This window comes from Andrographis paniculata, unplaced genomic scaffold (genome assembly GCF_009805555.1).
Source record: "Andrographis paniculata isolate CXL003 unplaced genomic scaffold, ASM980555v1 Contig53END, whole genome shotgun sequence".
NCBI classification, from domain to species: Eukaryota; Viridiplantae; Streptophyta; class Magnoliopsida; order Lamiales; family Acanthaceae; genus Andrographis; species Andrographis paniculata.
In genome coordinates this window covers 2,481,197-2,504,453 of record NW_026137588.1, presented here as the reverse complement: position 1 = coordinate 2,504,453, position 23,257 = coordinate 2,481,197, and the positions used below count along the sequence as shown (strand labels likewise).

The following is a 23,257-nucleotide window of genomic DNA, read 5'->3' as shown; positions in this document are numbered from 1 at the left end:
TAGTTAGAATTTAAGGTCGTTGCCCATAAAGCAATTGTACTTTAAATCCTCCAAACCGGAAAATTAAGCATCAGAAATACAATACACCAAGGAAAATAGAGGATTTGATCCTCATATTGATTTGTTCATTGCACGCACAAATGCGTGCGCCAGATCAACACGATTGATCAATTTGAAATTTAAGATCACCACAAAAATAAAATGAAACTCAAAATCATCGGAGTTAAAAAGACAAGAGAGAAATACAAATTGTTTTTTGGAAAATATGTATGTAATATCAAAATATGCGTTAGTTACACTTCTATACCGACAAGTCTCAAGTCGCTTAATCGAATGTGCTAGATGCTCAGAAACTTTGTGGTCGACCAGCAGAACATGTATGTCGCTCATTGTTACGCCGGAGAGATCATGAAATATTTTAAGAGAAGAGAATATTAATGGAGAATACAAGAGGAAAATTTATTTCAAAATAGTAAATACCTTCGCTCGGGAGAGGGGTATATATAGGTGGGAAAAAATTTATTACTCCCTCCGTCCCATATAATATGGGTGTATTACTGTAGACACGAGAATTTAGGTAAAGTATAATCACTACAAAACAATAATATATTTGTAACGGAATTCCGTCACTAAAGTTCACGTAGCTAACGTAATTTCATTCCTAATTCCGTCTCTAATGTCATTAGTAACGGAAAAAGTAAATTTAGAGACAAAAAAGTTTTGTTACAAAAATGATTTTTTGTTGTAGTGAATTAATATGTAATTAAGAAGTCTATTAGTAAAAATAATTTTTATTTAGTAAAAATAATTATAGATTAAGATAAGTAAATAGTTTAATTAAAATTAAAAAATTATAAAATTTAAAATTTAAAATGCGATTAAAGTGCATAATTATATTTCCAAAAATAGAAAGGACAAGTTACGTGGGACGGACGAAAATAAAAAATAGGGACAAATTACGTGGGTGGGACTAAGGGAGTACAAGAGATGTTAAAAAACTAATAAAAATGTAAGGCTTATGTGTTCAATTTTTACAAATTAAAACTACTTTCTTCCTATAAAAAATATTTTTTCAATATTTAAAATATTTGAATATTTATTAAAAATATATATAAATATTATCTAACGTATACAAACATACTATATTGAATATATTGATAAACGGTATATGTATAAATTAATTATTTATAATTCTAAATATGTATGTAATAATATCTCTACCAAGTAAACAAATAGTCGTAACATAAGTAGCTAGAATTTAAGGTTATTGGCACATAAAAATATAAAAAATATATATAAAAAAAAATAAATAAAAATAAACAAAAATTTTATACTTTAAATTCTCCAAATTGGAAAATTACGCACTGGAAAAATAGTAAGCCGAAGAAAACTTAAGATCACCACATAAAATCTATGAAACTCAAAATCAATCGAGGTAAAAAGGAAGGAGAGAAATACAAAAGTGTTTTTTCAGCAAAACTGTATGTAAAAAGGATTTATATTAATTTGATTTAAAATTAAATTTTTTTATTTAAATTTTTATGTGAATAATATTTTGATATGATATTTTTATAAATAAATAATAGTATGTTTTTATTGAAAATCATATAGATTAAAAAGTAGAGTTTTTTAATTAAAATTAAAAAAAAAAGCAAATACACTCTTATTTTGAAAAAAATACAAATTTTATATATAAATATATTTAATATGATATAAATAAGTATAAATATAATAATTAAATAAAACATTATATTAAATATTTTACATAAAATAAAATTATAATATAAAATGTTGTGGAAAATAAACCATGCATGGTAATAGAATTTACTTCGTCTAATAAAATATCACGTCTATCACTATTTTAAAAACATGAAACCTATCACAAATCAACACACTAGTTTCTACTCCCTCTATCTGCAATATTTAGTTCGTTTGGGCTTGGCACAAGAACTAGGAAAAACAAATGCTTCCTTCATTGCGCCACAGATAATTCTTTTTTTTTTTTTTTTCGTCCCACAAAAAATACTTCTTTCTATTTTTAGTATATTTATTCGTATAAAACATATTTAACAAATATAAATTAATTTAATAAAATTTCTAACTTCTTACAAGTAGGACCCACTCAAAACTCATTTGTATTTATCTCTCTTCAATAAACAAATATTTTTATTTATATTTAAAACTTCTCGTTTTTTATAATATTAGTTTTAAGTTAATTATAAATAAATATATATTTTTTTTCATTTATTTTTATAAAATATGATATTTATATTGCATATATTTTATTGAGATATAGTACTTAAAATATCAACAACACTGCCCATATAAAAATAATAAATTAATATGACAACTTATTATTAATAGTTTATTACTCTACACTACCTAAAAAATATTGTGTTCATAACCCGTTCCTGGTTCTCCTGTAGCTGGAACCTTTGGAACCACAAGAATCCTTAGTTAATCAAAAGACTGAACTATGTCGAACACGAAGAGAATATTTTGTTGATAAAGTGAAAATATTTATATATATATATATATATATATCTAGTTGGAGGTATTTTAAAAAATTTAGTTAATAATTAAAGCTAATGGAGAGAAAAATATAATACAATTTGTAATATTTCTTGTAAATAAGTGTTGAATTAATAGTAATAATTTACTTTTACAAATATATTAATGGGTAAATTTAACAAATGGATAAAAAAAAAAATACAAATAAATTTGAGGGATAAAAAAATACTCCCTCCATCCCAATACAATAGTCCAATTTACTATTTTTATTCATTCCAAAACAATAGTGTTATTTTCATAAATAATCATATCACTATAAAAGTACCCTTATTTTGTCATTATTATTACACAATTGTCACTACTTTTTACACTAATACACTTATAAGGACAAAAAAGTCTTTTATTTATACTTTTTTTTTTACCTACTATCAATATAATATCAATATTCCTTCAATCATGTGTCTAACACAACCAAGACTATAGTTCTGAGAGAATGAAGTATTTCTTTTCCTTTTCTCATCAAGATATATTTTATTTATAATATTTTTCACTTAAATAAAATTTGTACATTTTTATCCAAATTTTTTACTAAAAATATATCAACAATATACTTTAACATATATTTTCTATATAATATTTGTCTTGAAAAAAAATAATTTTATCCAAAAAAATATTTACAATATTATACTATATTTCATTAAAAAATTAAATATAAAATAACTGAACAATGAAACACAACTAAATATTATTCAAACACAACTAAATATTATTCAATCCTATAATTTTCAATAAAATATATTAATTTTTATATAAAACATCGCATGAAAATAAAAAAATAAAAAATAAAAAAAAAAAACTATTCTTTTTAGTGTGGGTGACACGTGGACAACGTTTGAGACTCATTTCTACCAATTTTTTTTTTTTTTTTTTATGACTAATCCAATACATGATTTACTTATGATTGTAAAATGATTCTCAAATATTTTTTCAAGTGTCATCATCACAATCTCTAGCGTGCTACATCAGCAACTTCTACGCTTAAAGACTATTTCTACCAAATTTTTTTTTTTGTGTGACTAATTCAATGTAAAATTTAGTTATGATCCTAAAATAATAACAGGATCACGTACGGACTAAAAAAATTAATTTTCTTATAAAAATATTATTTATATCAAAATTCAAATAAAAACCAAACAAACACTAAAATTTCAGGATTACTTTAACATTCAAGAAGTGCATTGAATATAAAATAAAATAAAATTATAAAATTGAAAATTAATTTTTAACAGCTTGGAGAAAACTACCTCCGCCACAAAAGACATTATCATTCAGTCTCTATTACAAATAAAGTAGATTGCACACCCTAATTTTGTATAATCTTTGCAAATAACTCCCCATTTTCATTTTCCTATTATTACCCTTACTATATGTAAAAATACAAAATTACCCTCATCTTCTTCCTCCCCAATTTCTCTTCTAATTACTCTATTTTCACACTATTATTTCTGAAAAATCCTTTTAAATACTAAAAATAGTGAAAACAATATTTATCAAATTCTTCTTGAAGAAAAAGAAAAAATATGTAGAGGAACATATGATTATACTATCTAAAATAAATCTCCAAAAAAAAATTATTATTTGGTCAAACTCTGCATTTTCTCAAATCATACTCATCCAACACTAATGGTGATTTCTTACCGTGATAATATTCTAGATGTGTGTTATTAAATTTCTCAATTATTTGAGATTTGATAGCACAAAATTAGTAATTAGTTTTTTTTATGTGAAAATATGAAAGAGTATTGTAATCATATATATTTGACGGTTGTTTCTTACTAGTTTTTTTTTTTCAATACAGTTAGCTCACAATTGTAATCACATATATTTCCATCACACAATTGTAAAATTGGATAATATTATGTAATTTCTAATTTTAATGAATACAATTTTTTGTATTATTTTTGTTTAGGATCTATGATATGGCCACAACGCTATTAAAAATGTGTAACTGAATAGGTTAAATCTAATTTGTAATCTCTACAGTTTAATCGAATTCCATATATATTATACAACCAACTGTTTTTGTTCTATCGGTTGATATGCATATCTTTTTGGGACATATAATATTTATTGCACATTAACTTGAGGTATTTACTAAAATTAATAAAGTATGCATCATGTATATAAAAGCATACTTTATCAATACTTGGGTATATAAGGATCAATAGGATCTATATTCAAAATGTGCAAAATTATTTGATTTTCAATGACAGTATATTAACACATGATGTTGGTAAAATATATTTATTTCAATAAAATTTTGATAAAGAAGTAACAACCAACCAATCCTTATTAAATAAAATACAAAAAAACTATGGTATTGAAACAACATTATAAAAATAAAAAAAAAAAAAATGACCAAACATCTCTAATGATTACGGTGTAATTGATTTTGTCAATATTTTTATGGAATTATTAAGGTAACCTCTTTTATTTTTATGCATGTATATTACACGATCAACTATTTTGTTCTACTGAAGTATATAGATACTAAATACAAATATCTAAGTGTCTTCTATAAGTATACATTTATCGTTCAAGTACACGATGAAAAGTTCAAAAAATGTTAGAACCACTTGCAATGTCATTATGGTTGACATTAAAGCTATTTATACATATACTGTGCCCAATGTTAGTGTTTGAATTTTAGTTTCTAGATATGGACAATGCTAGACGCTAACGAATATAAATTGCAACCTTGGTAGAATGATCATCAATGTGAATTGAGTTGGGAATAAAAAAAATTGTGAGTACAATGTAAACACGTATGCGCGTATATATTTTAATTTTGAGTATATATTCAGGAAAACTACAACTATATTTAAAAAATATATATCTGGTTGAAAACAAACCAATTGCACATCCACTAGAAAATAACATCTTAGGAGTACTTTAATGAATGAACTGTAAGCAACAACGTAACTTTAATGAATGAACGGTAAGCAACAACGTAACATTTTATCTTCTGTAAACAGTCTCGTACAATTATTGAGTACTTGAAAAGCATACATGAGCATATCTATTTCTTTTGGGAGTATCTTGTTGGCAGTTAGAGAGTATGTCGTGGCCAACATTCATATTTTCTACAAGTTTATAAAAGTGTCATGCTACATTCAAACCATTCAAAGAAGCAACAACAAATAATATATGTGGGCTGTTGTACCATATGCACGGACAAGTACATGTACTTTGTTCATTTTTTCCAATTCAATCTTGAAAATCGAAATAATTCCGAATAAATTTACCGAGATTATCAATTCAATATATATAGAAACTTATGTACCATATGTACGTTACGAATCTAATTTTACGCGTCACTTGGAGGACCTTCCAATACATAAAAAAAAGTATCAAAATAAACAAATAATAAGTATGGATTTTTTTTCTAATGAGATATTATGCTATGTTTTTATTTCAAAAGAAAAAATAAATAATTATTTACAATAATTAGTCATTGATGTTGTTATAATTCGTTGTTATGTAACATTTTTAAATTATAAAAACTTGAAAAATAGTACTCCCTCCGTCATGTAAAAATTTATACCAATTTCACCGAGTACGGGTTTTAAAAAAAAAAAAAAATAGGTAAAAATAGAAAAAAAAAAATCTTTTTATGGTAAAGAAAAAGTAGAAAAATTTGTATTTTTTCCTAAAAAGGGAAATGAGAATAAGTTTGAATGACAAAAAAAAAAAAAAATGGGAATAGGTTTGGATGACAGAGGAAGTATTAATTATACAAATAACAAATTATTAACTTACCGAAACGATGAGGACAAACAGCTGCACCACATTATGACATTTTGTTGTTGCCGAAAGGTAGAATTGCAGTGGTAGTAAAAGTATGTGTCAATGATCTCCCCTTTGATCGATTGATAAAAAACAATTCGTTCGATTATGTCATTAGAATAAAGGAACACCAACCTAAGTTCTCACACAGTTTCCCTAAAAAAAGACACAGTTAATTGATAGCAATCAACCAATTGGAATATAAAAAACGTGCCTTGTGATGGTGATATTGGATTAAAAATCTAATTGTGGGCTAAATGTAACTATTTGGGCTATCAGTCACATTAAGCCTATATTAAGTGATTTATTAATTTATTGGACTTAAATGTATTTAGTAAGTACGGACCTTCTATGTGCAGAAACCCGATAACTTATTAATTCGGTGATGAGGCTAATTAATAATAAAGAGATATAAATAGGGTTGTGATCCCATGTCTAAACGCAACATCTATTACTTTTCATATCTCATCGTAGTAGTAAACCCTAGCGGTTTTCTCAGAAGAGGTTGCGGCATAGGCTTGAAGAACACAAAATCCTCCGTCAATTTACAGATCCAAATCCGACAACGCTAATGGAATCAAGTTAAATCTATTAGCTTTATTTTCTTATCTCAATTATTACATCATGGTAGATCCTGGGTTTAGGGTGCAATTTCTGATGAGTTCCAACAATTGGTAGAGTGATTACGTGTTGAGTTATTGAGATATATTATTAGATAAATTAATGTTTAAACGGTTGATTCAATCCGCGCATTGAGAACTGCACTGTCATATGTATATTCAATTCATGCGGCACTGTTAATTGGGACAAATTGGCTACCCGCTGCATTTATATTAGTTGACTAGAATTAAAATCAAATTGAATTATTTTAATTTCTTTTTATCTTTTTTTCTGGATCAAACAATTCGTGTGATCTTTATGCCACCTTTAAATATTTGGAATCAGATACACTAATTGTTTAATCATAATTAATTGATTGTACTCAATTGGATTTATTGAAGTGCAGATATATTAATGCACATGGATTAATGCATGTTTCCTGTGAGATATATAGTTGCATGCATGAGGACATATTTTTCCTACATAATCATTATTTTAATAATTTATGGAATTAATTTGCCTTTTTTGTAATGCCAGTGACATGCAGTTGAGTTAAATTTTTGTTCAATCAATTGAAGTTTAATATGTAATTATTTGATTGACACTCAATGTTATTTTTATTTATTTATTTTATTGGTTCAATTAATGGATGCCACCAATATAAATATATATATATATATGCAATTTAAATAAAATAGCATTTGGACGTTTGCTTATTTTTATTTATTTATTTTGGAATCAATAAATGTTTTAATTTGTGCACCGGTTTTGCCCTTATGATTAGATTAATTTATTTATTTGATTAATCATTTGGATTGAGATTGACGTTGAATTTATATATATATATGCATCCGGTTTGATGATTGCAAAATTTATTAATTAATGTGCGTATATTTTGTATGCAATTAGATTTAATATGTGCAAAATGTATTTTATTTTTGGTTAATGTGTGATTATAGAATCATATATGCATTTACACGTATATTCCTTTATTTATTTATTCATTCATATATTTGGTTTAAATCAATTACATGAACATACATCCATACATTGGTGTACAATTGGAATAGCACATACATATCCATCATCTGGCGTTAAGTTTATTCACTTATTTATCTATTTATTTATTGGAACCAGATTTGATAGAATAAGGCATGCATATGCACATATGTTTGTTTATTTGTTTCAACAAAATAAATTGGTTGATGCATTGTCTTGTCAATTTAATGTCAATTGTTCTTTTATTCATGACTTAATTTGATACAATATCCATGGAAATAACTGTCATTACGATCCTGACTATTTGTTTTTGAAGGGATATTTTATTGTTGATTTTACGAATAATCAGAATTGTAGATTCATTCTGATTTGTTTAATATCCAATAAAATTTGATATATAGTAGCATGTATTTTTTACGGTATGCATTTGTTCAAATTCGACTATAATTATTTGGTGTATTAATTTATAGTCTCTAGGTGGCATACTTTTGCCTGTGTAATTCTGCTGCATTTGGCACTTTCTTGGACTACTTGATTATTTTTTAATAAGTTCAGAAATTAATTGATGTTGTTATGGCTTTCATAAAATATACATATTAATTTCTTTAAGGTGGATTTAATTAGCAATAAAAATAATGTAATGTATTTTATGAATTGGTTGAAACAGTTAGTTGCCAAAGCAGCCTCTGCTGTGTAGATCAGTTTATTTATATATTAGAAGGTTGTGTGTGATTTAAAAGGCTGTTGATTGACCCAAAGGCAATTCAGCCATTAAGTAGTTACATGCATATTTAGTGACGTCGAATGTAGTGGTGATAATTTGATTATTTGTGTGTGAATAATAGATCTGTCCAAAGATAGGGGTTGTTTGACACACTACTTTATTGTCAACATTCGATTGTCAAAACAAGTTTATCACTAGTGAGTCAGTGATTTTTCCAACGACATTTGTTGATGTTGCTCGATAACTTGTGATAAGATTGCTAATTTATTTTATAAATTCACATGCAGAGCATTCAATAGCTTATAGACATGTGCATTCAATTGCTAATAAGCATTATTTATATTTTATGGAATCAGGCCCGTATACATTAAATGTGATTCTGATTATAATTTAGTTTAAGAAAATTAGAAATCCATTAATAATGCTTGCTGCGTTTTGACGGTAAAAATCAAGTATTTGACGTTGCCAAAGTAACCTCTCTTATATGAGATTTTTTACTTGATAACGTAAGTATTTATATGTGTATTTTAATTCATGTGATTATTTTTCGACCCAAACGTAGTTGGTAATTGACATAATGAAATATACATCTGCGATAATATGTATGGGATGATTATATGGATTTAACTTATGTGAATAGTAAATCAGTCTAAAGATTGGTTGTTGTTTGACATTACTTATTGTCTATATATGATTATTGCAACAAGATGACTGCTAGCAATCAATGTTATTGATCCAAAGATTTATCATTGATGTTGCACTTAGTGCAATCAATGTTATTGATCCAAAAATTTATCATTGATGTTGCATTTAGTGTCTTGGGTAATTGACATAATGAAATATACATCTGCGATAATATGTATGGGATGATCATATGGATTTAACTTATGTGAATAGTAAATCAGTCTAAAGATTGGTTGTTGTTTGACATTACTTATTGTCTACATATGATTATTGCAACAAGATGACTGCTAGCAATCAATGTTATTGATCCAAAGATTTATCATTGATGTTGCACTTAGTGCAATCAATGTTATTGATCCAAAGATTTATCATTGATGTTGCATTTAGTGTCTTGGAATGAGAATGCATTATTATTGAGCTTCATTATACTTTATGAATATTTATGTGTATATTTATTCAGTCCCAACACTGTCTCAGGACAACTTTAGGCACCGACAAGAATGAATTTATTATGATTCATCTGGTTGCATGAATCTTGACTTGGCATTAAGAGTAGACCAACCCACTCATACGGCGAAAAGCACTGCAGATGAAAAACAGTTATTTAAGAAGTGAGATAGGTCCAATGCCTAAGTTTGATAATCATTAAGAAAAACACTCCATAAATTTTTAGGAGTACGATATGCGATGATATGGATTCCTTGTCGAAATTAAGAAACACTTTACCAAAAGCAATAAGGCATAAATGAGTACTATTCTTAAGAGTCTCATTACCATGAAGTACAATGAAAAAAGAAACATAAGGGAGTACATCCTGAACATGTCTAAAAATTAATTGATGTTTCTATGCAAGATTATTTCTATTGCCGAAATCAATTGATGTTGAAAGATAAATCTATATGGGTGACGGCAAGAAGGTTAAAGTTAAAGTCATTGAAAATTTCAGATTATTGTTAAGTACTGGTTACTATTTGAATTTGGATGAGAAATTTTTTATGGTACCATCTTTAGTCGAAATTTAATTTTAATCTCTATTTTGAACAAATTCAGTTATTATTGTTCATTCGGGTATAGAGTTTTGTCTATTCCAAAATTCAAAATTGGTTGGAACTAGTACATTATTTGATGATAATAATCATCATTTACTTAATAGTCTGATTTTATATCATGAATTATTTATTAAACATATTCATATAGCTTCCATGATTGCGGATCCGCTTAATTACTAAAGGGTTTCCACTTAAGTTTTATAAGGAGCATGTTGCTCGTTTGAGAGTGGAACCATATTTTCATACCTTGGTTTAGTGGGAGCTAATTAGTAATGTTCAAATACTATTAAAGTTACTTTATTTTATACCGCGGTATTCAGTGTGCACTATTCAATATTCATTTTTAATTCAGTGTTCAGTTGTTCTGAATTAAAGTTAAGTGGATCAGTTGGTAATAGGCATGTTAAAATCACATTACATGAAATTTCTATGTTGTGCATCCGCACATGATCGAATCTTAGGTTATATTAGTGTTGTGACCACTGATCGGTCCCATTGTGATAAATGCAGTGATGGCCGTTTTGATCCGCACTGATTTGACTTATAGATAAGATTGGTAATATACATTAAAGAATCTGATAGCAAAATTTCATGAGCTCATAAGGTTATTTAGTGTACATTTACCAAAGTGGGAGATTATTGGATTAAAAATCTAATTGTGGGTTAAATGTACCTATTTGGACTATCAGTCAAATTAAGCCTATATTAAGTGATTTATTAATTTATTGGGCTTAAATGTATTTAGTAAGTGCGGGTCTCCTATGTGCACAAACCCGGTAACTTATTAACTGGGTGATGAGACCAACTAATAATAAAGAGATATAAATAGGGTTGTGATCCCACGTCTAGATGCAACATCCATTACTTTTCATATCTCATCGTGGTAGTAACGGCAGAAACCCTAGCGGTTTTCTCAAGAGGGGTTGCGGCATAGGCTTGAAGAACACAAAATCCTCCGTCAATTTACATATCCGAATCCGACAACGCTAATGGAATCAGGTTAGATCTATTAGCTTTATTTTTTTATCTCAATTATTACAACACGATAGATCATGGGTTTATGGTGCAATTCCTGATAAGTTCCAATGGGTGACGGAATGAGTTGTTGATTCTTTCTCGCCACTTTTCAGTAACATCGATTGACAAAATTTGAATATTTTGTAGAGACCACAAAAAGAAGATAGGAGTCTTTTGATTGAAACTTAAGGGTTTTGAAAATTGTGGGTGGTGATGTCCTTCTTCACACACATGGTATAAAATAAATATAGGTATTTCCGACGAACAATTAAGGTAGAGCGGGTTTTTATATAAGTATATAGAAGAATGTTGAAAGTATTAAAATATATTTTAATAGTATATAATAAGTATACTATGTAAATTAATAGCATAATATAAAATAGGGACTGATAATCAATCAAACATGTAAAGCAGAGAGTGCAGATTAATCTTTTTAAAACAAAGACTGAATTGAAACTTAATAATACTGACAGGGAGTGCAGAACAAGTCTCCCTAATTTTAATTAGTAATAATTTATATGCAAATGTTATTACATAATGCAAAACCCCATTCTAAATATATCAGTGATATATATATATATTAATTGGATCATATGAAAACATGTGGTTGATTTTTTGGTGTGAATTGAGTATATATGTTCCTAATAATGTGTTTTTAGGTTGTTTACTAGACATTGTAGAGTTGGCAAATTTTGAGCATATTTAAGAGGAAATGAGCAGAACATATGAAGGCCTTAGGCCTGATCAGGCAGCACAATATGACAACTAAAGAAATTTACAAAAAAAAAAAGTCCTCCGGAATAAATTAACAATATAAAGATTATTTAGTATATAATTGTAGAGGGGATCTTGACTTTAGAAATTAAGAAGAGATATGGTGGACAATTGAAGAGGATGAGAGAAACGGGTTACCACATTCTTCACCACGACATCACTTCTGGAGAAAGCAAAAAAAGAGAGCACGACAGAGCAAAGAATTCAGAGAAGCAATGCAGACAGAACTTCCGGGCATTTTTTTTCATTCTTAGAATTGGTTTGTTGTCGATTCTTTGAATTGAATGCTTGATGAACTCTTTGATTTGTTTTATGTTTTCAATTTTTATGAATTGAGAGTAATTTCATTTCTAGCGTAGATGTGAATTGATGTTTGACATTTTATAGTTGTGGACAAAAAATTGTGTTATTTTTAACAAACACAAAATTTGTACAAATTATATTTGATTTGAATTTAAAGCGGGTCCTATTCTCTAAATGAGTCATTTGATTCTTCTTCCGGGTCGATTTGTTTTCCAACTTAGTTTTCGATGGCTTCTTTGATCCGAAGGGGTTTGGTCTTCAGTTTGACTTTGCCGGCTTTTTGAGGGTTTTGATCTCCGTACGGGCGATTTGATCGTCAGCTTTGGATTTGATGTCTTTTTTTAGACGATCCGCAACTTTGATCTTTGATTTGACTTTGCCGCTTTTTGGAGGACTTTGGTCTCCGCGTTGGCAATTTGATCATCGTCTTTGGATTTGTTGTCTTCTTTGGACGATCCGCAACTTTGACATATGTTTTGGCTTTGCCGCTTTTGGAGGACTTTGGTCTCCGTGCGGGCGATTTGATCGTCGGCTTTGGATTTGATGTCTTTCTTAGACGTTCTGAGGCTTTGATCTTTGATTTGGCTTTGCCGTTTTTGGAGGACTTTGGTCTCCGCGTGGGTGATTCGATCGTCATCTTTGGATTTGATGTCTTCTTTAGACGATCCGCAACTTTGATTTTTAGTTTGCCTTTTCCGTCTTTTGGAGAGCTTCGGTCTCCGTGTGGGCGATTTGATCCTCAGCTTTGGATTTGATGTCTTTTTGGATGATCCGCAGCTTTGATCTTTGATTTGTCTTTGCCGCTTTTGGAGGGCTTTGGTCTCCGTGCAGGTGATTTGATCATAAGCTTTGGATTTGATGTCTTCTTTAAACGATCCGTAGCTTTGATCTTTGAGAAGGTGGATTTGGTGCTCCATAACGCTTTTGGCGGCGTGTCCCTTTGACTTTTGGATCGAAAAGGGCCGAGTTTTCGCCTTTTATGAAGAATGCGACGAACATCTTGAAGCTTTGAGAGCAGCTTTGGAGGCTTTTCCTTGGCTTTGATGGGTTCCTCGATGGCTTTGAGAGCTTTGATCGTTGAAGAGGTGGATTTAGTGCTCCATAACGCTTTTGGCGGCGTGTCCCTTTGAATTTTGGATCGAAGAGGGCCGAGTTTGGGCCGAGTTTGCGCCTTTTATGAAGAACGCGATGAACACCTCGAAGCTTTGAGAGAAACTTTGAAGACCTTCCCTTGGCTTTGACGAATTCCTCGACGTCTTTGAGAGCTTTGATCCTTCCTCCGGCTTGGACATACGACGAAGAACGTTAACTTCATCGATTCGTCAACCAATATTGGATCATTTGTCCAAATTAGTGACTATCGACGAAGAACGCTTCGAAGGACACGAAGAACATGAAGAACAATACAGAGAGAGTCTAGAGAATTACCTCTTTGCTTGAATCCTCGATAAAACTTCGGTCTCCCAAATGAATTGGCCATGACTCCTATTTATAGGGGATGGGTGGCCTTGGCTTCCTTTTCGGATGGTGCCACGTGTATGGAAAGATCTTATAATCTTTCATTTTCCATCAGATGCTGCTTTCCATTCTTGACGGATTTGATTGTGCACCTTCCTTTCTCGCCAAAATCTTCATATCATTGTCTTTTTTGGAAGATATTAATTTATATACTTCCTTTATTGACAAGATTAATTTATTTTGCTGTCAAATTTATTATGGCTCCATTTATGCACGTAATATTTGTACGATATCTTCCATTTTAAGCATATTTTTGCATTAATGGTTGATATTTATTGTACAAAAATTAACATATGTGCATAATTAAATACCATATACTTATTTTATTGGAATTTTATTTTCTTCCAAAATATATGATATCTAATTGATTTTAGACATATATTTTTAGTGTCTACAATAGCTATATTGGAGATTGACATCGTAATTATGTAATCTTTCAATTGGTGTAACAATGTAGATGAATAATACTTTAGGGAATAATTAAAATCAATTTTGAACAAATCCGCATAGCAATTTTGTTAAATTGAATTGGGTCTTTCTAATCTTTAATGTTGTCAAGTCAGTAAAACTATAGTTGTACTTAAAATTCTCACTCGATTAGAGAAATAGTAACGATCGTACTTTAGCTGTCGACAAAGTAAGGAAATATTGGTTGTTAACGCGTGTAGATCAACTATAACCAATTTATCCAACTAATCAATAAACTTGATTTTTAGTCGATGAACAAATTTTATATCTCAAACATAAAATTTATGTTTATTTTAGTTAATTGAGCGAATTTATTTTTCTCAAATTTAGTGTGAGAAATCAAACCCCTCATTATATATATACATATATATATATATAGCATAATTATAAATAACTGAATAGTAAATATTGTGACTGCTGCTCCCTGTGAAGACAACCTACTAACCAAAACTACTGTATTTTGTATATTTCTGACGTAGGAACTAACGCTTATTTTGTAGCTGTGCAAAAGACTTGCAGAATTTTTTGTCAATCGAGCAAATTCAGTTCGAGTACAAATACTGTATATTTTATATTTGTTCAGTTCAGTTCAGTTTTAGTTTTTGATATTTTTTTCGGTTTGGTTAACCGAACCGAATATATTATATAATTATATTATTATATCCTAAAATTTATATTAATAATTATATTCAATTTTCAATCCGAATATTTGCAAATATATTTATTTAATTGAAATTTTAATTATTTTGAATGTATTTTCTGTTAATTTCAAGTCGATTCAAATTATATGCCAATATTGCAATTATTTTTTTATTAATCGAAATTTCCAATTTGAATACAATTTGAAATTTCAAATATGTAGATTCACCGGGTGTGTAGATTCACTCAATTCTACATTATATAAATAAATGAATTTAAGCTGTCAAATAGAGCCCAAATACTAAACGGGCCGTTAAGCCCGTTAACAAATCAAATAATTCGGCTGTAAGTCCAATTAAATTGAGGCCCAAATAATTAATATATTTGACTAACACCACAGGGAGCAGGTGGTACCTGAAATGGACTCAGATTCTGCCGTCGCGGCGGAGCCGCCGCGGCTGTTCCCCGCCGGCGTAACTGATTGGGATAGGCTCCGCCGTCTTCCTCCAAATTCCGGCCACATTCCACCTCCGGGACATCCACGGCCAATGGTGTCTATAAAAGACGCTGTCGAAAAGAAACCCCCAATCGTTTTTCCTCCCGTCAACCACGAAAATCTCCTCGTCTCCACAGATCCGTCGCCAGTTTCGAACCTAATCCCACGTATTCACACCGATAATCATCGAATTCGTTTCACGGACTCGGATTCGGATTCCGAGACAACGAATTCACTGTCGACGGCGTTTTCGCCGTCGGATTCCAGTCCGGCGCCGCGCTCCCCTCTCTCCTTCGCTCCGCCGGAGTCCGAACAGGCTCGCCGGATCGGTTCGTGGACGGAGTTGTTGCATTCCACGCTGAGCGTCCTCGCGCGGTACTTATACAGCGGCCTGACTTCCTCGCGCGGAGTGTTGGTCACTTTCCGCTCCGCCGCCTTCACGGCGGTTCTGTTGGCGTTCATGTACTTCCAGCGGCGGCGGAGGTTGAGGACCGCGGAACGGAGCAGAATTCAGCTCATTAACATCATGCGCGACGGAGATGAGGTAATCTCCTCTCCGCGCACTCCAACTGTTTGTGAAAATGCTTCTCTGATTAAAATCCCCAAATCACCACTGCAAAATCTGTTTCATACCTAAAACTCACATCTCTCGTCCCTCCCTCGGATTCCTTTCGCAGAAAATGAATCAAGTCTTGGAACAAATATCGCAGATGAATCAGATGTTGCGGAAGCTTCATAGTTCTCAGCAGCAGCCATAGTTAGCCTCCAACTGCAGGTACAGTACAGATTAGCCATAACATATATTGATGTTCATAGTACAAATTAAGGTCACCATACCTCAATATTTTTAGGAAGATTGATGGTGTCAAAAACACTAGTTGTATTAAGAATAACAATGGCTGCTTGCCATTTTACTTTATTGATTGTTAGAATTTGCAGGGCTTATACTTTATTCCTACAAATTATACTATTGTGATTATCATTTGTAAACAAGATTCTCATTTCGCCTTTCGACCATATTCGTTGCTTGTAGAATATTTCACCGAATTTCTTGGGCTAGAAACTCTCGACTTGATCAGGTTAAGGTGTGCAAATTTCTTTGTTTTCTGGTAAATAATGTGTCTTTCTTTTTAACAGGGTTTTAAAGAACACGAAATATCTCATGTAAATTTCACGACGATGTTATTAAAACTTGTGTTCTCATAGCCTATTGAGAAAGCAAACTCAAGTCCACATCGGAAAAAAAATAAAGAAAAAGTAATTAGTTATAAGTTAACATATAACTTTATTTGTAATGCCTTTTGGTAAATTCAAAAGTAAAATCGAAATCGGACAATATCATACTGACGGAGAGTTCACTCGTCATAACATAACCGTGGTAATGTAATAATTCAAGTTAACTGCACACTAAAATCGGCTTTCCTTCTAATGCCTTACATACAGTTGCAATAATACAGTTTGCTCAAAGTAGAAGACAGCATTGAAAGCCGTAGGCGAAAATGATCTCCTGTCCTACCCGGTTTGCGCAATTCTAACCTTCGATTGTTACTACAGATAAAATTAAATAAATAAATCAAATAATGAAGTAAAATTCTAAACAAAAATCGAAGAAAGTCTATAATTTGAATTCCAACGTTCCAGAAAAGATCCGTTGGGCAAGAGCTACTCTCTGTACAAGGATGAACTCATCTCTTCGATCTTCTCCCTTCGACAGACGGTGATGAACTACATGCAATCATGTGATGACACAACGAGATCCGGCTTCTAAGTCGAGCATGTATTTGGCAACGACACAACTGAAAACATAGGATTCAGCAAAAAAAAGTAAATCCCAATCGAAACTAAAACTCATACCCGGTAACTTTAGCTGCTATATAACACTCTTTTGTGTTTATAACACCCTTTGTGATTTAATAAAAATGCATAAAAAAAATTTATTTTATTTGTTGCTTGAAACCTTAAAGTTTGCATCCAAAATAGTTGTAAATATTATAGTTTTTTAAAATTTAAATAACAATTTGATTTTTTAAAAAAAAAACTATAAATAAAATAAATGATTAATTTTTTTATTATTTTATTCAAAAATAGACTACTTAATATATTTATCTATTTTATCTGTATAAAATATTTAAGTTTGTAATTGCAACCAAACATCGTCTTTGTACGAAACTGAGTTTATTATACCAATTTTAATTTAATAGAAGGATTTTTAGCAATAAATAAAATATTTATGCATGTTTTCCGAAAGAACACAATGAATGGTATACAATTTACCCAAAGACGAAGGTACATAACATTTGCTATTGATGGTAAATATATCCTAATTTACGAAATTATTGGGTTTATTTTATTTTCATTTGAGTTTTGATTTAAATAGAAGGAATACGTTTCTACCAGAGTTGAGACATTTACCAGTGTAATGTTGCTAGCAGATTGCGCCGGAAGGCCTACCTAACTCTTCGATCTGCTGTTGCTCCGCTCCATCGAATGCCGGATATCAAACCGATCGACATTCGCCAAAGGATTATTCGATTCGTTCCGGATCCTCTTAACGTTCGGGCTCACCAACCCCCGGTGCCTAAACCCGTACAAGTTCAACACTTGGTTATCAGCAAAGTTAAACGCTCTCTCCATGCTCTTCAAGCAACGCTCGACAGGGTAATCCCCGTAAGCTCCACAAGGCTTGCACCCGACAAAATGTGTAACGAAAGGCCACCTCTCGTCCCCCAACCCGAGATGATACTTCTCGATCATCTCCTCGAAACGATCTACCAAACCCTCCCAAAACCCGTGCAGATGATACGAGTTCTCGACAAAAACTCGGTCCATCCACTTATCCTTCTGCAGAATCAGCAGATATATCAATGCCGATTGATCATCTGCCTCAAAAGCCGGACGCCCCTTCAGATTGGCTGTCAAGACCTTCCCGGCCTCCTCGCGAATCGGACCCCTCGGCCCCATCGGCACCCATGCATCCAACAGATCCAATGACCACTGGCAGTTTCGGATCAAGAAGCTGCCGGTGTTCAGCGCAACCCACAACTTCTGATCGAACAGCAAATCGCGGTGGCCATGGACGACCAGGTTGTGATCCTTGTACTTGAGAAGAGGCACCTCAAACGCCATGTCTGTAAAGATGGCGTCACTGTCCATCCACCATAGCCACTCTGCTTCAGGATGCCTCAACATCAAGCGACGAATCAATGGCAGCTTCATCCAGTGCCCTGACATCTCCTTATCCAGAATCGCCATGTTATACACAATCTCAATTCCATGAATCCTACAGTAATCTATCTTGTTCTTCAATCCTTTCAACAGATAGTGATCCCCAATTGCATTTTCGCACGGACCAGGTGGCGATCCAGTCACGAGCAAAATTCTAGGTCTTCCATTAAGGTAATTTGGAAACAGAGGATGTTTGCGAAGCCATACCTTGCGATCTTCGTCCCATCCTTTGATTTTAGGCCCTAGGGCAAACGTAGCGTTCAGGTCCAGGACCTCTTCCTCTCCATCTTCTGGATCGGATCGGATCTCCGCCAGGATCCGATTCGTTTCTTCGGTCAGATGCGGATTCGCACCTTCTTTGTCGTACATCACGAGGCTGCCGAGACCGATCGTGCCGCGGAGCACGAGAATGGTGATTACTCCGCAGAGAATCGTGATTTTGACGTTGTTGAAGGTCTTGTGTGTCTGCTTCCCCCGCGGATGAACCGCCGCAGCCGCTGCGCGGCGTGCGCTCCCGGTCGGCGCCGTCGTAGGGAGCCCCGCCACACTCCGCTTCTGTGCAGTGTACGGACCTTCCGAACCCATCGATTAGCTCAAAATAAACGAAATCACGACGATTTCAGAGATTTTAATTCCTCGCAGAAAATCACCATCGCGAACTTGCAAACATCCGCTCGGAACGATGTATATTCCTCTCGATTCGATCGGATTTCGCTGAAAATGGAAACGATCGAAACCAGCACCACCGTCGGCGGTCCGTAAAAGCACGTTTGATGACGACGTCGTTTTGGTGCTTTTTCCTGCTTATGTTATGTATGCATGCACGTAGATTTAGTGGATGTTTTAAAAATTATTATTATAATTATTTAAATTTCATTTTATTTTATTTTATTTTCAAATATATGCGTATTAGTTAGTTAGGTATTTTGGAAAAAATTGTATAAATAATTAAATTTATGCCGCAAATGAAAACTCTCAGTCGTGACGGGAAAGGCAAAACAGCATGAAGACGACGATGACTGGACAGAAATATCATATCGTTGAGGGTATTTATGTCATTTCATGTCTGATGTGTAGGCACAACATCGAGATCGTATTTCGTTGGGGTGGTTGTTTACAAATCTGCTAATTCCATCACCGGGGATCGTTCTACGTCTACCGGACATTCTCTCTGCGGTTTTCGTTGCAATTTTCTGGATTAACCTTGTTTCTCCTGACTTGATTCGATCGATTTTGAGGTACGTAGGCGGGGACCGTTGATCGTTTCGGATTTGCATTCGTTGTATTCTGTTTCTAATTTGAATGTTCGTTTGATTTTAACATACTGATTGTTTGCGACGCTGAGATTGGATTAATTTGATTTTTTTTTTTTTTGGGGGGATTAGTTAGGTTATTGATCATTTGATTTGTAGTTTGAAGCCGAAGAATTTGAGGAATTCGGGAGAAAGATGAGCCATGTGTTCGAAGCTTACGAACGGCAGTACTGTGAGCTGTCGGCTAATTTATCGAAAACGATTACTTCAGCTAGCATCCTTGATGGAGGTGAGACAGAACAGCTATTCGCCTTTTTACATTGATTCGGTTATTCAGTTATGTTCTTTCATTACTAATATCTACAGATTTCAAATGTGTTACGTATGTGGTTCGATTTTAGTTGAACATAGTTTGGTTTCATTACCATTTTATCCTCTGGGACTTGAAATAACAGTTGTAGAAAATATTTGAGTGCTGTTTATTTTTCCTTCGATCATTCTCTGTTTGGCATCTGGAATTATATTTGAGTGCTGTATATTTTTCCTTCAATCATTCTCTGTTTGGCATCTGGAATTACTTTTCTAGAAACTGGTTTTGCTGTTAGATTGTAATGAATATGTAAATTGTGGTTGCAAAGGAGTTGAGAGAATTATACTATGAGATTTCTAATTTCAAGCTATGTATCATCCGCGGTGAAGATACATGATATTTCAAGTACACTTCAGAATCAAGAAACCACAAATATGGTAACCTAAAAATGTGACAGTAACTACTATAAGTTCATGATATGTATGATTAGGGGATTCTGTTCCTTCCATATCATTCGTCCCTGGTATCTATTTGTTTGCATGTTTATGTAGGATGCTTTAAATTTTGAATTAATGATATGACAAGGGCAATGGGTTTGTTTGATTTTGGTGTAATGTTTAATTTAAATAGTATTTTAAAGTGATATTTATTTAGAAAAAAAAAAAAGAAATATATTTTTATTACAAATCATGTAGGTTGATTAGTGGTGATTTAGGTTTGAAATCCAAACCAAACACACCCCAAATGTTTTTCCTTTGTCACTTAAGATCAATTGTTATGGCAATCACGTAACTGCTAAAGAATAGTTGGTAAGTAGAAGTATAGGAGGAAGAATTTGTTAATTAACTACTTTTGAATTGGTTCGGTATATACCATTCTCAATAAAAATATACTATTCTTTTTATAAAATATCACATATCTACAAAATAGTTGGTAAGAAGTATAGGAAGGAGGGATTTGTTAATTAAGTATTGTATCTGTTGGATAATTGAGGAGTTATGTTTTTAGTTATTTAAGGAGAAATAATAGATATATAAAAAATCTTCTCCATTTCTCTTATCCATTTCTGGTTTTGCCAACATTGCTATAGCTTGAAATGGGCTTCTTCCCATGGTCAACTGATTTAAATTTCATGTAGTAATGTTTTTATAGGAACCATATAAGATTCTATATCGAGCATACAGGTTTCTTGGAAGATCTGAAAGTCGGATCAATTTAGCATGCTTGGTCTTTGTAGTATTCATCAAAGACTAGAGAAAAAAGAGCCAGATAATGAATAAATTTCTAGAGGCTTTCTTGGTAAAATGCATTTATCAAGAATGAACGAATAAAAGAAAGAGAATGCACCTTTGAAGAGTGCTCACCCCTTCAAAGGATGTGCTTTGTGCCGCAGCAAGTCCTTTTACAGCCATTGGTACTCTTCAAATATATGCCTTAGAACATGATAGATTGTCCAAGAAAAATTAAATCGGAATTGCAATGCTGGTTAGTTAGTTTTCTGGCATTCTCTCATTTGGATGTTGAATACCTTTAGTTTTATGTAAATGCAAGTTCACTATGTGGTTCATTACGCCGCACACGATGCAGAAGTTTATGTTTCTAATGGTTGCTTCCTCACTCAACTCTTTATTTGGTATTTGGTGGTGGTTATTGCAGAACAAAAGAAACAGAAGATATCTGAAGTAAAAGAAGGGTTGGATGATGCCGAGAGCTTGGTAATCTTTATCACATACTCATATTACCAGAAATTGTCGACAGTTTTTGTGCATATTAAAGCTTAAAGCTTTGCTCATGTTCTAGATTCGTAAAATGGATCTTGAAGCTAGAAGCTTGCCCCCAAGCGAGAAGGCTACACTTCTAGCCAAGTTGAGAGAATATAAAAATGATTTGAACAATTTGAAAGCGGAAGTAAAAAGAATCATGTCGGCTAACTCAGATCCATCTTCACGGGATAGGTTAATGGAGTCTGGGATGATCAATACAACAATGGTACTCCCTTGTTTGTTTCATTTTCTTGCCTACTAATGTGATTGTCTTTTATTTAGCAAGAAATTATGTTACGAAACAATATACGATGATTTACCTGCCTTTCCATTTCCAGAAACAGAATATATGTTAATCCATGAAACAGTTTTCCAATCAAGTCTGGCTAAAATTTTATGTTTCAGGCATCTGGCAATCAAAGAGAAAGATTGATGGTGTCTACGGAGAGACTAAATCAGAGCAGCGATAGGATCAGGGAAAGTCGGAAGACAATGCTTGAAACTGAAGAGCTTGGAGTCTCGATTCTTCAAGATTTGCATCAGCAGCGCCAGTCTCTTCTTCATGCACACTCTACCGTAATTTCACACACATATATATATATATATATATCTCCTCGAATTTTCTAATACAATATGCTTTTCTACTTTCTACAAATAATCAGCATCATTTTTATTCTTCCATGAATGCAAAACATAATTATGGATGCTAATTAATTTTCCTCACTTGCAGCTTCACGGGGTTGATGACAACATAAGTCGAAGCAAAAGAATCTTGACCAATATGACGAGGAGGATGAACAGGAACAAGTGGATCATCGGCTCCATCATCGCAGCCTTGGTGGTCGCCATTATTCTGGTTCTCTACTTCAAGCTGACTCACTAATTAAGGCTTTGCCTAGCTCTGGTACATTCAAGTTCCCTCCTGCTTTTTTCTGCTGAATTAGATACTTACTGCTTTTAACTTGGCTTCTTTATGATGATTTGATTTCCCTCTGAAACAGAACTACCGCATGCTGCATGTCCATCATAGTTTCTTGAATTTGAGCTTTCCATGTATCATTCATTTTGATTATTTGCA

At 32.3% G+C, this 23,257-nt stretch overlaps 3 protein-coding genes across 4 annotated transcripts; 2 read left to right on the top strand and 1 right to left on the bottom strand.

Moving 5' to 3' along the window:
- Positions 1 to 15,551: 15,551 nt before the first annotated feature.
- Positions 15,552 to 16,580, top strand: LOC127255168 (uncharacterized). The gene is made up of 2 exons (XM_051280562.1): positions 15,552 to 16,172; positions 16,306 to 16,580. The coding sequence occupies exons 1-2, from the start codon at positions 15,552 to 15,554 to the stop codon at positions 16,384 to 16,386; spliced, it is 702 nt and encodes a 233-aa protein (XP_051136519.1). The 3' UTR covers positions 16,387 to 16,580.
- Positions 16,581 to 17,250: 670 nt separating this feature from the next.
- LOC127255101 (probable xyloglucan 6-xylosyltransferase 5) lies at positions 17,251 to 19,491 on the bottom strand. The gene is made up of 2 exons (XM_051280481.1): positions 18,041 to 19,491; positions 17,251 to 17,424 (listed from the first exon to the last, which is right to left on the bottom strand). The coding sequence occupies exon 1, from the start codon at positions 19,436 to 19,438 to the stop codon at positions 18,080 to 18,082; it is 1,359 nt and encodes a 452-aa protein (XP_051136438.1). The 5' UTR covers positions 19,439 to 19,491; the 3' UTR covers positions 17,251 to 17,424; positions 18,041 to 18,079.
- Positions 19,492 to 19,884: 393 nt separating this feature from the next.
- Positions 19,885 to 23,218, top strand: LOC127255323 (vesicle transport v-SNARE 13-like). Of its 2 annotated transcripts, XM_051280814.1 has the most exons (7): positions 19,885 to 20,091; positions 20,266 to 20,395; positions 22,073 to 22,131; positions 22,217 to 22,405; positions 22,585 to 22,755; positions 22,910 to 23,083; positions 23,181 to 23,218. In XM_051280814.1, exons 2-6 carry the CDS (start codon positions 20,302 to 20,304, stop codon positions 23,060 to 23,062), a joined length of 666 nt encoding a protein of 221 aa, XP_051136771.1. In that variant the 5' UTR covers positions 19,885 to 20,091; positions 20,266 to 20,301; the 3' UTR covers positions 23,063 to 23,083; positions 23,181 to 23,218. The 2 variants fall into 2 exon arrangements, with proteins under 2 accessions (XP_051136771.1, XP_051136770.1); XM_051280813.1 differs by having other exon boundaries at positions 19,887 to 20,091; positions 22,910 to 23,218.
- The last annotated feature ends 39 nt before the right edge of the window (positions 23,219 to 23,257 follow it).